Genomic DNA, 17038 nt, shown 5'->3' with positions numbered 1-17038 from the left:
TGCTTAGTTTCCATGGAGTTTAAGTGACCAAAACCACAACATTCCTCCAGAAAGGATACCAGTCTGTTGCAGGGCTACGCAGATATAGCTCAGTGAAGCCATGTGAAACGAAGTGTTTAGGGAATCAGAAAGCTATGATCTTGCAATCCCAAGAGCAATACCTTAACCACTGTGCCACAAGCCTTCACCCATCATATACAAAAAGGATCTTTTCACTTTGACCGGCAGATTTTAAAAATAATTTCTTTGTAACTAAACGCTTTTAAACTTTGTATACTGGTAGAATGTGTCACATAAAATATTTTTTTCTCTTGGCGTTCTTGAGAAAATTCTGTAGTTTGTAAGCTATTTGTTGTTAAATTTCTTGCATTTCGGCAATTTTAACCAATCAACGACTCTATTGAGGTGAATACACATCAGAGTGGTTGGCGTTAGGAAGGGCATCCAGCCGTAGAAACACTGCCAGATCTGACTGGGCCTGATGCAGCCTTCCGGCTTCACAGACCCCAGTTGAACCGTCCAACCCATGCTAGCATGGAAAACGGACGCTAAATGATGATAATGATGATGATGATGTTTGGCAACAAGTTCAACAACAACTTCCGGCTGTGTCTTGTATTTGTTTACATTTGAAGAAGATCGTCACTTTCTCTAAAATTTTTATTTTTTTATATATGTGGGGTTAGGGTTAGGGGTGGGGGAAGGGTATCTTTTTTCTTCAGAAATGTAAATAAGCTGCAAATATAAACATTTTGTGGCCATAAACTGAAGGGTCACTCGTAAACAGAGCTGGATAACAAAACCGTTCCCTCATTTAGTGTCCACCCATAATTATGACCCTAGTATCGATCTATTATTGACACCATCGGAAGTTGTTGTTGAACTTGTTGCCAAACGACAGCAGAAATTGTATTCACCTCAATAGACGTCATTGATTGGTTGAAATTGCCGAAATGCAAGAAATTTAACAACAAATAGCTTACAAACTACAGAATTTTCTCAAGAACACCAAGAGAAAAAGATGTTTTATGTGACACATTCTACCAGTATACAAAGTTTAAAAGTGTTTAGTTACAAAGAAATTATTTTAAAATCTGCCGGTCAAAGTGAAAAGATCCTACAAAAAGTGACCTTTAACTCTCTTAACACAGACAAAAGTTAATTTTCTTGCATTAGCATCAACTGTCCTTTTCTACTCTAGGCACAAGGCCTAAAATATTTGGAGAAGGGGCCAGTCGATTAGATCGACCCCAGTACGCAACTGGTACTTAAATTTATCGACTCTCAAAAGGACAAAAAACAAAGTCAACCTCAGCAGAATTTGAACTCAGAACGTAGAGACAGACGAAATACTGCTAAGCATTTTGCCCAGCATGCTAATTATTCTGCCAGCTCACTGCCTTTGCATTTGCCTAATATGTTATTGATCTCCTCTATCTTGTCTGTTACTGATTTCCTCTATCTTGTCATAAACTCTTTCTGATATAAGTCTGTGAAACATGTATTTCTAAACCCTTTTCACTTGAATTTTCTGTTTCATATTTTTAAGGATCGTTTGAAGAATATCTGTTTTATCTTTTATCTATTGATATCTTTCTGCAGAGAATACTTGGAGCTTTACTTAGAACGTATCCCACTCGATACTGAGAAGAAAGTCTTGAAATTGTTGAATATTTGTGAAACGAGAGGCTTACAGGAACATGGTGGGTTTTTCTTTTATATTTTTGGCCATTTTGTTACCATATTTTTGTTGAAATACACATGCCTTTCTTTCAATGAATTTTGGACAGTTTATTGAGGCAGATTTTTTATGGTCACCATAGAAAATGATCCTGTCACCAACCCATTCATGTTTCACATCATCATCATTTATACCTATATATATATATATATATATATTATATATATATATATATATATATATATAATATGTGCTGGTGCTGCATAAAAAGATCTGGTACTGGTGCCATGTAAAAAGCACCCCGTCCACTTGATAAAGTGGTTAGTGTTAGGAAGAGCATCCAACCTTAGAAACCATGCCAAAACAGACAATTGAAACCTGGTGCAGTTCTCCAGCTTGCCAGTTCCTGTCAAACTGTTCAATCCATGCCAGCATGGAAAATGGATGTTAAATGATGGTCAAGGCACTATTCCAGCATGGCTGATGCCAGTGCTACCTGACTGGCACCTGTGCTAGTAGCACGTAAAAAGCACCATTTGAGCATCACCAATGCCAGTGCCACCTGACTGGCACCTGTGCTGGTGGCATGTAAAAACACCCACTACATTCTTGAAGTGGTTGGCATTAGGAAGGACATCCAGCTGTAGAAACCTTGCCAGATCAGATTGGAGCCTGGTGCAGCCTCCTGGTTTTCCAATCCTCTGTCAAACTGTCCAATCTGTGCCAGCATGGAAAATGGACATTAAACAATGATGATGATGAGGATATACAATGGCCTTCTTTCAGTTTTTGTCTCCCAAATCTACACCCATGGCTATCATAGGAAACACTTGCCCATAGAAAACACTTGTGAAGTGTGACTGAACTTGAAATTGCACAAACTTCTTGACTGCCCAGCTACGACCATTATCATTTTAACTAATGTCTTCTCCTTGTTTTTCTCTCTTTTTGGTAGCTAAATCTATTTGCAAAGTAATGGGTAAAAAATGCCTCAAGACAAAGCGAGTTGGACAAGCCCTCAGTTGGTTCCTCAAATCAAAGGTGAGATTTTACTTTGTCTGGTGTCAGCTTCTATTTCAGACCTGTTTTAGTAGTTTAATAAAGTCTGTGGCCTAGACAATGTCTGAAGTGCCATTTATAGTAGTTTACCAAGGGCAGTGGGGATCCTGTTTTCATGTGACAATTTAAGGGAAGAACATTGCATTGCTATCTCTTCTGCTGATTTCACCTGGATTTGCAGGAAGACAGGAATTTAACACTGCAAACTAATGAATCATCATGTTAAGAGATAAATATCTTAGCTCTACATACCATTCAAGAATTATGGTATTAGCTATCCCCTGGAATTAGTGTAACATTCCCCTTTTCTTAAAAATTCCTGGCCTTATACCTAAATCAGAAACTGTTATGTATATCATTAAGAAAACTGATCATTTATGACAACACCTTCAATGTATTAAGTTTTTCATCTGTCTATTGGGTGTAAAATGGGAAAATGTATACATAAATATATGGTATGCACTCATGTGTCATCCAGCTGTAAAAATCATGCCCAAGTAAACAGTGGACCATGGTGCTGTCTTCTCTAGCTTACCTGATCCTGTCTGACCGTCCAATCTATGCCAGCATTGGAAGACATGTTAAATGGTGATGATGATATACACACTCATACCAAATACACCTATAGAAATGCATATATACTGTGTTTCTCTGAAAATAAGACAGGGTTTATACTAACTTTCATTACGAAATGACACACTAGGGCTCATTTCCAGGAGAGTTCATATCTTTTGCATATACTGAAAAAGGACATTACGAAATAGAAAATTATGAAATTACTAAATAAACAGAAATTACAAAAAAACAATCTAGATTTACTTGACGATTTACATGTTCTTTTACTCAGAAACCCATTAACACTTTATTCAAAATTAGTTATGTCATCATCCTCTGGAATGTCATTGTTCTGCAAATCAGCTGATTCCAAAATTCCTGTGGAGTTTTTGTGTAACTCCATTTCCTTCAGAACTTTCATCTCCAATCTCTTGTCGAGCAATAGAGGTCTCTTGGAATGAGAAGTTCTTGTCCGTGCAGACTGCTCATCATAGTGCATTGGCAACACAGCTGTCTGATTTTGTTCCATGAATTTATCACCCAGATCATGATCTCTTGCAGTCTGGCTTTCACAAAATTTCCATGCTGGTTTCTCACCATTCTGTTTTCAATGTAGTCATTGATTTCCATGTGCAAATGGTCCTTGAATGGTTTATTTATTGTCAGGAGCCTGGAGACAGGCTGATTCCTGTGAGAATCATGATCTGATCTATTCTTCTTTCTGCAAGGATGTTCTTCATGTCTTTTGCATGGTGTATGCTGGTTGAATCCCAGACTATCAAACCTCTTTGGCCTCACAAAATATATAGCAGCATAGAATTAATTCACTTTCTTAAAACTGCCTGTGTGCACCATGCCTTTTCAATTTCCAGAATACAGGTACCTGAAATGCATTCAATTTTATCCTTCCTACCTTTAGTGATGAATAGAGGTGAGGCTTTACTTCCATCGAGACAAATTATCAAAATACAAGTAACTTGTACACTTTCATAACCAGTAGATGGAATGTAGATTGACGACACACCTCTTTGATCAATTGTCGATTGAAATCCTTGGCCCACGAACACTGCAGTTTCATCTATAGCAATTATGTTGGAGAGAGATGGTATTTAGAAAAGTCTGTCCCATCAACAAAGGACTTAAATGCAACTGCACGTTTAATAATCTCATTGTCTTCCAGTTTGAACAGTGTTGTCGGCCTTCTCAGAGAATGTTCGTTGCTGAAGGAAACCATCTAGCCAGTGTTGTGATGTTTTGAATTCTTCTGGAAATATACCAAGCTGTGGTGCAAACAACCAAAGCCTTTGCTCTCTTGTCAGCAACCCATTCACTAATGACTTCGTCTAGCTCAGAAAATAGTGGTCACCAACCTTGCGTTTCTTTGCATTTCCCTCGTCAACTTGTTGACTGAGTTTAATGTAGTCTACATGCCATTTTTGGATCATTCAGGGATTCAAATTCTTTGCAGAAAGCAGTAAGATTCTTGCCCAGTGATTCCTCCATGATTCCTTTCTTGTACTCAATTGGATAACTCTTTCTTCATGCATTCATCTTGTCTTGGAGTGAAAATTACCTGACAAACGATTTCCCACTCAATTTCATCATGTTGTTTTCTGGGAGATTTTTGCCCTGAAAGAAAATGTGTACTTTATTGATTTTTGCATCTACTGACCAGTATTGACCGCTGATGAAACTCTTACATGATGCATTTGAAAGTTCTGCACATGGGCTGTCGATTGATGTACTACTTGTTAATATTTGAGTAACGAAAGAGACACCAGGATAGATTTTGTAATGATATTTTTAGCTGCCGAAAAGGTATTTGAACAGCGTATACATTGCAACAAAGCAGTTTGAACCACTATGAAGAGGCTGCTTATTTCTTTCAAATAGGGTTTATTTTAAGGGAACGGCTTATATTAAAATCATCCTGAAAAATCATGCTAGGTCTTATTTTCGGGCAAATACAGTACATATACAGCATGTACCCAGCAATTTTTTTTTACTCAAATTGGTGCATGAAGAATCAAATGGCACTTACCAAATCTTTAGGGTTGGAATTCCTTTTATGTTTGGGTCAAAGATTGAAGCCAGTATATTACTCACTGGAGTGATTTAATCTATTATGATTTAAAATTAATTATATATGGTATGTTGTTTGAAATTGTAGTATATATGTGTGTGTGTGTGTGTGTGTATGTATGGATGGATGAGTATGGGTGGTAGTAGTGATAGTGGTGTTATGTTGGTTTAAGATGTTTATGTTTCTTTTACAGGATAGCTCATACGCTGCTTTACTCTCAGAAAGGTAAGCGCTTGAAAATTTCACTTATGCAAAAGCGTACACATACACGAACACACACATATAACTAGCTTTCTATCTATCTATCTGTATGTGTGTATGTATGTGTATACATATATGTATATGTACATACTTTATATGTAGGTTAACAAGGCTACCAATGGTTTCATGTGAAGAGATGGTCACAATCAGAGCTTTGTCAACCAGCAAATGAAGTATATTTATCCACCAATATGGTGTTGAGCACTCATTCTCACTGTTCGATATTCACATACATACACACACACACACACACACACACACACACATTCTTTTATTTGTTTCAGTCATTTGACTGCAGCCATACTGGAGCACTACATTTAGTCAAATAAATTGACCCTAGTACTTATTCTTTTTAAGCCTAGTACTTATCCTATCAGTCTCTTTTGCCGAACTGTTAAGTTACGGGGACATAAATACGCAAACATCAGTTGTCAAGCGATAATGGGGTACGAATACAGACACACAAACATATACATACATACACACACACATACATACACACACACATACATACACATATACATACATACACACATACACATGCATACACACACACACACACACACATATATATGATGGACTTCTTTCAGTTTCCGTCTACCAAACCCACTCACAAGGTTTTGGTCGGCCTAAAGACTATAGTAGAAGACACTTGCTCAAGGTGCCATGCAGTGGGACTGAACCCAGAACCATGTAATTGGTAAGCAAGCTACTACTGCACCTATATACACACACACACACACACACACACATATATATATATTCTTGTTTCAGTCATTTTACTGCGGCTGTGCTGGAGCACTGCCTTTAGTTGAACAAATTGACCCCAGTACTTACTCTTTGTAAGCCTAGTACTTATTCTATTGGTCCCCTTTGCTGAACCGCTAAGTTACAAGGATCTAAACACACCAACATTGGTTGTCAAGTAATGGTGGTGGGGGGGGATAAACAGATACACAAACACACACACACACGCACATGATAGACTTCTTTCAATTTCTGTCAACGAAATCCACTCACAAGGCTTTGGTCAGCCTGAGGCTATAGTAGAAGACACTTATGCAAGGTGCCATGCAGTAGAACTGAACCTGAAACCATGTGGTTGGGGAGCAAGCTTCTTACCACACAGCCACAAGAGGAGGGGTGACAGGGACTTCAAAGTTTCGGCTTGTTAGCCTTCATGAAACTGGAGTTCCTCTTGGCTTTAAATAACCTCTGCTGAGTTGTTCCTCTGAGTTATGTGGAAATATGTGAAATGATATTAAGTCGGTTCATAATTATTGCGGCTTTTTTCAATAAATTTTATTCAACAAACAATATTTTACAAAAACATCTTTAAATGATTATTCTGGAGCATATTCACCATCCACTTCAGTTACTACTTCTCCTTTGCTTGGCAGATGGTCAAACCATCATTTAAAGATGTTTTTGTTAAATATTATTGTTTTTGTTGAATAAAATTTGTTGAAAAAAAGCTACAATAATTATGCACCAACCCAATAATTAGGGTTGGTGTATGGGCATCTGGGAAGTGGATGTACAGGTGGAGTGATAGAGGTGGGTAAGATACAAGTGAGTCTGTAGGCTGATGGAAAGATATTGTTGGAGGAGTTTATTGTTTGCATTGGGAGTTTTGTTTATTGTTCAGAGTTCAGTGAGGCATGTAAATAACTTTGTAATTAGGTGTTTTATCTTTTAATAGAATCCTCGCAGAATATTGTGAAACTGGACAATTCTCCCATTTGGATCTTCTGGAAAACCTTGGTACATCTATGTTTTTGAGCAGTAAATTAACTTTTCTAGGTAAGTTTTTACTTGGTATTGTTCTTCTTAATATTATTACAGTAATAGTGGGAAAGTAACACCTTAAAGCAAAGACCAAGATTCAGATCCACCAGACATGTATCTATGCAATTCTTCCTCATCATCATCATTTAATGTCCTTTTTCCATGCTGGTATAATGATGATAGGGTATCACTTTTATAATGTGGTGATTTACTTATTTTATCACTTATAAGGATGTTTTATCTTATTTGTATGGCTTCGACTTGGAAGAGATAATACATATATTTCATTTCTTGAGTTAGAATCTATATTGATAAACCTGTCACTTATCACTTAATTATAAGTATTATCACTATACATAAATCTTAACGCAAGCTACATAAATGCCGTGATGAATTATATACACCAAGACGCTGTATGTTGAAGATAAATAAGTTCGTGTTCTTTATCACTGGTATAAAAACAGTTTCATAGTTGCAGAAATAAATTGCATTAGCAGATTGAAGAAAATGAAGAAAGAGAAAGTATTTACTATATTAGTTTATTTATGTACATTTAGTATTTACTGTACATTTAAAAGTTAAAGAAATTTGTCGTTGAAAGTTACAACATAAAATTTATACTAGCTAATTCTTTCATACTAAACTACTAGAGTTTACACAACAATACAAATAAGTCTTGTTGGATTTAAGTAACAGGTATGGCATAAAAATAGCCAATATCTCAAAAGAACGAGTGTCGTGGAAATGAGTGACATCCAACGATTACTGAGAGTGAACGTCGTGGAGTCAAGTGACAACCAATGATCACTGATTAATTTCCTAAAAATCAGGATTTTTATAACTGCTCAAACTTGAATTCTAAGAACCGTATTTTGTGAAAGATTTCTCTTTGATGAATGTTTAGAATTCAAATATGGGCAGTAATTTTAACCAATGGGAAACTAACAATTATACCTATTTGGGCAACATGACCATTACATCATTACCGTCTTTTATGACTTGCTACACTAGCATGGTTTGACAGGAGCTGGTAAACCAGAGAGCTGCACCTGGCTCCATTGTGTGAGTGTCCTGGGTTCTTTTTACATGGCATTAACCATGTGAAAAGGTGCTTTTTATGTGACTCCAGAACTCTTCTTTATGGAAATAAAGCCTGGACAACATATTCAAGTTAGAAAAGGAAACTTAATGGCTTCCACAAGTGTTGTTGTTGAGGAGTGAAACAAAGTCCTTAGCATGGAAGTGTTCTGAAGAGCACAAATCCCATCACCCAACTCCATACTTAGATCCAGATGACTCCAGAATCCCCAAATAAGTGTTGCGTAGAGAACTAACAGATGGAAAGAGGAGCATGACCTACTCTGAAAGAGTTCTCCATTGATGAAGCAAAATGGGAACAGTCAGTAAGGGACCGCAGCAGGTGGAGATCAACTGTGTACAGAGGAGCCAAAGCTTATGAAGGTTCTTGCATTCAACATTCTGAGGATGCAAAACAAAAATGTAAGTACACATCTGTGGCAGACACTTCTGCCTTAGCATTGCTTTACTGCTGGTATTGTCAAAACTCATGTCAAGCACACATGGGACTTATTGTCCATGAAATGTTCTGTTTGGGATGATGTTAAGTGAAGAAGTCAGATGTGGGGAATGAAGAAGTCACTGTCTCTGAAATACTCTTGACCAATGATGAAAAGGCCAAAGAAGATCACTCTTCATTTAATGTCCACTTTCTATGTTGGCATGAGTTGGTTTCTAATAAATATATGCTGGATGTTTCCAGGGTTTTGAGCTTACCCCTGTAATATGAGGCTTAGATCAGGTTTTCGAGTGAAGTGGGAGAGACAGATCTTCCTCAAGAGAAATTTTTCTATAGATAACATTCCACATTAACCTAAGGTAATGGCCACAATTATGGCTGGGTGGTTAAGAAGTTAGCCTTGCAACTACACGGTTCCATGTTCAATCCGTCTATATGGTGCCTTGTGTATGTGTACTCTACCATACATTTGGTTGATGAATGCTTTGAGGGTGAAATTTGGTAGGAAGACATAAATACTGAAGCCTGTTGGCTGTTTATATATTGGTGTGGCTATAGGTGCAGATGTAGCCATGTGGTTGAGAAGCTAGCATCACAAAGATGTAGTCTTGGGTTTAGTCTCCTTGCATGGCACATTGGGCAAGTGTCTTCTATTATAATCCCTGTTGCCCAAAGCTTTGTGAATGGATTTGATAGGAATTAAAAAAAAAGCCAATTGTTTATTGGTGTGTGTGTGTTTTTGTCTACACATCACAAGCATTGTCATCATACAAGCGAGATTGTTTGTCTCCAGTCTTCTGTGAGAAACATGTCCAGCTATGGGAAATATTAGCTTGCTTAGCAAAAGGTGAAGGTTGGAAACGGGAAGGACATTTGGCCATTGAATAGTTGGCTCAACAAATTCTGTCTACACCTCATGCAAGCAGGGAAAAGCTGATACTAAAACAATGATGATGTCCATGCTGGATTGCTCGATCAGATAACCCAGATTGGCGGAGGGATTCCCTGCTTGAGTCAACAGGTTTATGCTTATAGGAAAAAAGGGAAAACAGATGGGGACAACACACAAACTGGCTTTTGGCTTTGTTTTTAACTTTTGTTGTCAACATAGGAAATTAATTTTTTAATGAAATATAGGGAGTTGGAGCTGGTTTTTTTAAGGGGTATGTCTGCTGTGATCTGTTGAAGTTCTCGCTTAGACAATGCAGTATAGATTATTGAAGGACTACCTGCATTATATTAATGAAGGAGATATATTCGACTAACTAACTGGGGAAAATCCATAGGACACTACAGGAACTATTGGCTATTTAATTGAAGAGTATAGAAGGTGATGATACTGTAAGGACAGTCTGGAGATGTTTCTGTCTTCAAGTGCCAGGCAGAAGGATTAAACCTTCCATTTCTCCACTTCCCAAAAAAGCAAAACAAATTAGAAAAGTTAAAGGGATGTGACGGAAATTGTGTATAAAATGTGATGTTAAAGCATAAATTAGCATTTACCATATTTGATGGCATAAAAGGTGCTCTGGCGTATTAGATGCATTCCAATTTTAACAGCACATATTCAAGAAATACAGATTGTAGTGTATTAAAACATAATATAGACCCAAATTAAGGTGGTGAACTGGCAGACTTGTTTGCACACCAGACAAAATGCTTTGTGGCATTTTATCCATCAGAATCCGAGTTCAAATTCCACTGAGGTTGATTTTACCTTTCATCCCTTTTGGGGGTGATAAAATAAGTATCAATTAAGTACTAGGGTCAATGTAATCGACTTAGCCCGCTCCCCTGAAATTGCTGGCCTTGTGCCAAAAATTTGAAGCCAACAAAGGCCCAACTTCACATGTAGGACTCTGGGTGATTTTCTTTTTTTACAGTAAAAAGGATGTTTCAAATGCCATCAAAGTTTGAACCTCCTGGAACCAAAATGAGAAGTTCCTTGAGCTGATGGTGTTGGTCCACCTACTGAAATATTCAATTGTTTGTACTTTCCACTGGCATTGTTCTTTGGTTAGGAGGGCCCAAATATTGAACTCTTGCATGACCTACTCCAGCTACATATAAATCAGTTATTTACCAGTTTGATCATTATCACTGTGAGACTAGCATTTCATTATAGTAACATAATGAGCAACAGCTCAGGCAGAAACATTTATTGAATCGTCTGTTTATATTGCATGTTGATTATTGTGTCTTATTTCAACATCAGGTCAGTACCGTGAATTTCATAAACTCTACGAGGAAGGAGAAATCCAGGAAGCTGCTAATCTCTTGGTATCATTGATCAGTGCAAGGCTGGCTCCAAAGGTGTAAGTGATGTTAAAAGTTTTGTATTGTCTGTCTGTATATCGTTGCGATTATGCAAAAGTGTGGACAATATATATATATATATATATATATATATATATATATATAGGCACAGGAGTGGCTGTGTGGTAAGTAGCTTGCTTACCAACCACATGGTTCTGGGTTTATTCCCACTGTGGCAGCTTGGGCAAGTGTCTTCTACTATAGCCTCGGGCCGACCAAAGCCTTGTGAGTGGATTTGGTAGATGGAAACTGAAAGAAGCCTGTCATATATATGTATATATATATATATATATATATATATATATATATGTATGTGTTTGTGTTTGTTCTCCCCAAAATCGCTTGACAACCGTAACTTAGTGGTTTGGCAAAAGAGAATGATAGAATAAGAAATAGGCTTACAAAGAATAAGTCCTGGGGTCGATTTGCTTGACTAAAGGCGGTGCTCTAGCATGGCCACAGTCAAATGACTGAAACAACTAAAAAGAGTAAAAAAAAACAAGCATCATCATCATCATTTAACGTCCGTTTTCCATGCTAGCATGGGTTGGACGGTACGACCAGGGTCTGGGAAGCCAGGAGGCTGCACCAGGCTCCAGTCTGATCTAGCAGTGTTTCTACAGCTGCATGCCCTTCCTAATGCCAACCACTCCGTGAGTGTAGTAGGTGCTTTTTACGTGCCACCGGCACAGGGGCCAGAGGAGGCTGACAAAACGGCCACGATCAGTTGGTGCTTTTACGTGTCATATATATATATATATACATATATATCAAAGTATCATTAGAGACAGAAATCCCCATAAAATCATCCTATCAGAATATAAATTCAACCATGTTATAGAATATTATATTTAATACTTACTATTCATGTTCAAAGTTGTGATTCATGAGGTCGTGTACTATGTTCTTGAGACACCCAGTCTCTTACAGAACCTCCCTTTATATACAACCCCAATATTCAAGTCCACCTATCCTCCATTTATAATTTTATCTATCATTATATATTTCAACTTACAGGTATATCAAACTATACAGATGTATAAATAAATTTCTGGTATGCCAAAACATATAGATGTGTAAATTCATTGAACCCTGCAGTTTAAGCCATAATTAATTCAAGAATTAAATGTGAATTACGCCTAAAAAAATATATGCAAATGAAATATATATACAAATGAGAAAATATATACGAATGCAGAAAAAATACATATACTAATGAGAAGAAAATAAAAAATTATTAGAATGAAAAAATAAAGAAGATATATATATCCAAATGAAGGGGATGAATAAGAAACGAATGGAAACTAACACGAATGACAAAAATTCAGGTGAATGTTAAACAAAAAATATGAATGAAGATATGAAAAGATATGAGAAAATATATGGAAAAAAAATAAAATGCAAAAAATATATATGCATGAATTAATTTATAAATTAATATAATTAGAATTAATATAATAAACTTAAATTAAAATGTAAAAGAAATATATGTTCCATCTACCCCTAGATATCATGGTGCTAAATTGAGCTAGTTCCATTTTTTCATTTTTAAATATTTTTTCAGAAAATGAAAAAATAGTTTCACCATTCCATTTCTTTTTACATTAGCAACAATTTCAGTTTAATGATAATACTTTGTTGGGTGCATAAAATCATAATTCCAAGCATGTATGATATTTTCAGTCAGAAATATTTTTGTAAAACTGTTGTATGTGGGACTTTTGAAAAATGCTTAACTGTTGTACTACTACACTTTGACAATTTTCATATGTTGGCGTCTGAAGCAGCTGGAGATATGATAGTTTGACCAAAAGAACCGGCTATTGCAAGCAAAATTAAATATTGAAAACAAACGCAATTGGCCAAATTTGAACATAAGACAGTTTAACATAATAGCAATGATATATGTGTGTGAGAGTTTGTGTGTGTGATTGGCCTAAGGCTATAGTAGAAGATGCTTGCTCAAAGTTTCACACATTCAGACTGAAACCATGTAGTTGGGAAGCCAACTTAACCACACAGTCATGCCTGTGGTTATCAAAGTTGTTGGTTATCAAAGTTGTATGCTTGGGAGATGTGAAGGTGCATGGCTCAGTGGTTAGAGTGTCGAGCTTACGATCGTGAGGTTGTGAGTTCGATTCATGGACCGGGCTGTGCGTTGTGTTCTTGAGCAAGACACTATTTCACATTGCTTCAGTTCACTCAGCGGTAGAAATGAGTTGTGATGTCACTGATGCCAAGCTGTATCGGCCCCTTTGCCTTCCCTTGAATAACATCGGTGGCGTGGAGAGGGGGAGGCTGGTATGCATGGGCAACTGCTGGTCTTCCATATACAACCTACCCCAGACTTGTGCCTTGAAGGGTAACTTTGTAGGTGCAATCCCAGGGTCATTTGTGATCGAAGGGAGATATTGACTCCCCCTTTCTCCAGTATGTGACTGGACCCTAACTCCCCTAATTGTAATATTCAGTGGGTTGTATTGTTTTGTGTGTCATTTGAAGGAGACATTTTGTGTAAAATGTGAAATATTTTGTATTTTTCAGTTTCTGGATCACTCTCCTCTGTGATGCTTTACCACTCTTAGAATCTCAGGAAGTAAGAAGGATTCCTTAATACTCTTGTTGTTGTTGTTGTTGTTGTCATCATCATTGTTTAATGTCCTCTTTCCATGCTGGCATGGGTTGGATGGTTTGACTGGAAACTGGTAAGCCTGGAGTGGTACCTGGTTCCAACCCTTCTTAATGCCAACCAGTACAAGACTATGGTGGGTGCCTTTTACATGCCACCGGCAGGGGTGCCATTGACCTGACACTGGCATTGGCCATGACTGCGGTCTCACTTGGCTTGACAGGTCAACATGAGTAAGGTGCATCACTAAGGGCCTTGGTCACCTTTCACTGTCTCTATGAGGCCCAATGCTCAAATGGTGCTTTTTACATGCCACCAGGACAGGTGCCAGTCAGACGCCATCAGTATCAGCCACAACACCAATTTCATTCAGTTCAACAGGTCTTCACAAGCACAACGTATTGAAGTCACAAACATCTCTCATCATCATCATCAATATTTAACGTCTGCTTTCCATGCTAGCGTGGGTTAGATGATTTGACTGAAGACTGGCGAACCAGATGGCTGCACCAGGCATCTCTCTGTATGAAATATTGTGTTAATGTTATCTTTTACTTGTTTCAGTTATTAGACTGCGGCCATGCTGGGGCATCACTTCCAAGAATTTTTAGTTGTTTCTTTTAGTTTCCAGCTACTAAATCCACTCATACACTTTGGTCAGCTTAAGGCTATAACATGACATTTGCCCAAGGTGCCATGCAGTGGAACTGAACCCGGAACCATGTGGTTGGGAAGTAGATTTCTTATTACAAAACCACTGTTGAACTGAGTGAAATTGGAGTTGTGGCCGATACTGGTGCCATCTGACTGGCACTTGTGCTGGTGGCACATAAAAAGCACCATTTTGAGCATTGGGTCTCATGGAGGCAGTAACAGGCGACCATGACCCTTGGTGATATACCATGCTAATGTTGACTTGTCAAGCCAAGTGAGACTTTAGTCATGGTCAATGTCAGTGTAATCAATCAATTGTGAAGATAATAATTAAATTCTTTATTATTGAAAATAATAAAGAATTTAATAAAATAACTTTGCCGCTATGAAGCTGATGCCTGGAACATAAATTAGCACAAAATTTTGATGGACGATTCTAATTTAGATCACTTTGAAATGAAAAGTTTGTTTCATTGAATGAAGGACAGTGTCAGGCAGGTTGATCTGGGTCTCAAATACTGTTGTTGTTTAACCCTCAGTAAGTCAAAACTAAGTAAGCTTATGATGTGATTTTTACTGTTTGGAAACCCATTATATATATATATGTGTGTGTGTATGTGTTTTCATGTATGTGTTTGGCTCCACCATTGCTTCACAACTGGTGTTGGTTCGTTTACATCTCCATAACTTAGTGGTCCAGCAAAAGAGACTGAAAGAATAGCTACCAAACGTAAAAGATAGGTACTGAGGTCAATTTGTTTGGCTAAAGCAGTGCCTTAGCATGGCTGTAGTCTAATGACAGAAACAAGTGTGTGTGTGTGTATATATTTATATATAAAAGCGACCATATTGATAATGTATGTTGTTCGTATTGTTTCTAGATGCTTATCAACAGTCAGCAAACCTATGAACTGATGCATTGTGTTGAGGAATTAACGAAAGAAATCAGTCTTATTGGAGACGACAATCAAAAGGTATGCCAAGGGACTTATGTTTCTATATTGTGCGTATGTGTGTGTGTGTATATGTTCACATCATATCTAGTTTCCTCTACTACTGTTATGTGAAGCTAATTAATCTTTTCTTCTCTAGGCACAAGGCCTGAAATTTTTGGGGAGAGGGCCAGTCAATTAGATCGACTCTAGTACGCAACTGGTACTTAATTTATCAACCCCGAAAGGATGAGAGGCAAAGTCGATGACCTTGGCAGAATTTGAGCTCAGAATGTAAAGATAGATGAAATACCTATTTCTTTACTACCCACAAGGGTCTAAACACAGGGGACAAACAAGGACAAACGGATTAAGTCGATTACATTGACCCCAGTGCGTAACTGGTACTTAATTTATCCACCCCGAAAGGATGAAAGGCAAAGTCGACCTCGGTGGAATTTGAACTCAGAATGTAACGGCAGATGAACTTATTGTATATAGTGCTCAGGTGCACTAAAACTCATCAGGGAAAGTAGCCAAGAGGGGATGCGCAGTACATAAAACAGGGCACAGAGAATGAATCATTTTAAAAAAGATGGTGGGGGCATCAGGTGTACTGTTGGCAAATTTCAGGAAGCATAAAAGTTTTGAAGTATGTAGAGTCCCAACAACATCAGTTAATGTCCATGTTCCATACTGGTATGGGTGGGATGCTTTGACTGGATCCAATGGGTCCAAGGATTGCATTGAGCTCCAGTGATTTTATTTAAGCAACTCTTTAGTGTATTGACATAATTATATTCACCTTTACACACACACACACACGTGCATGCACGCACACATATTAGTAATTGCTTTTTTTTCTCTCTAATTTTGTAGAAAATGCTGGAAGTTGAGAAGACCAAACTTTACAACGTCCGTTTTGCTCTCATTCGGAATTTAGACCGATCCATTATTCTTGAGGGTAGTGTTAAACTATCCTAACTGTAAAACAAAACATTTGGAAAATTCTTATTCAAAGCCATTACATTGTAAATTATCGTCAAACTGTTTATCCATTTAATCATGTTGCAAAATAAAGCTTTATATTATAATATTGACTGTTTTCATGATTATTTGCTGAAAAAATATTTATAGATTTTTCATCATCGTCATCATTGTTTTTATGCTCACTTTCCCATGCTTGCATAGGACAAAATTTATTAAGGCAGATTTTCTGCAGTCAGATGCCCTTCCCTTGTTATTAGCCTTTACCTGTTTCCAAATACGGTAATATTTCCCCCTTGACCAGACATTTTCCCATAGAATATTGCAAATGAATGATCTTGTTAGATTTGTTTCCAATATTCTGTGAAAACATATCTGGCTATGGAGAAATATTATTTAAATTATTAAATAAAATCATTACAAAAATGATTATCATCTTCATTGTTATTTTACTTCCACTTTCTATGCTGGTAGGGATGGGTTGAACAGGTCATCACAGTTGGAGTCAGTTTTTACATGGAGACCTTCCCTTCAAGGTGTGGCCCCTGGCTACAAT

General features: G+C 37.4%; 1 protein-coding gene across 1 annotated transcript in view; it reads left to right on the top strand.

The window, feature by feature from the left end:
• LOC115212952 (nuclear pore complex protein Nup85) overlaps positions 1 to 16593 on the top strand; it is a 43639-nt gene extending 27046 nt beyond the window's left edge. Inside the window, exons 15-22 of the mRNA XM_029781805.2 lie at positions 1603 to 1703; positions 2637 to 2722; positions 5572 to 5603; positions 7342 to 7442; positions 11180 to 11279; positions 13825 to 13876; positions 15445 to 15537; positions 16375 to 16593. Coding sequence (XP_029637665.1) covers positions 1603 to 1703; positions 2637 to 2722; positions 5572 to 5603; positions 7342 to 7442; positions 11180 to 11279; positions 13825 to 13876; positions 15445 to 15537; positions 16375 to 16479 — 670 coding nt within the window. The 3' untranslated portion in view covers positions 16480 to 16593. The remainder of the gene's footprint in view (positions 1 to 1602; positions 1704 to 2636; positions 2723 to 5571; positions 5604 to 7341; positions 7443 to 11179; positions 11280 to 13824; positions 13877 to 15444; positions 15538 to 16374) is intronic.
• Positions 16594 to 17038: the final 445 nt, after the last annotated feature.

The sequence above is a fragment of the Octopus sinensis genome, linkage group LG6 (genome assembly GCF_006345805.1).
Source record: "Octopus sinensis linkage group LG6, ASM634580v1, whole genome shotgun sequence".
Classification (NCBI taxonomy): Eukaryota; Metazoa; Mollusca; class Cephalopoda; order Octopoda; family Octopodidae; genus Octopus; species Octopus sinensis.
This window is presented reverse-complemented; position numbering and strand designations above follow the sequence as displayed.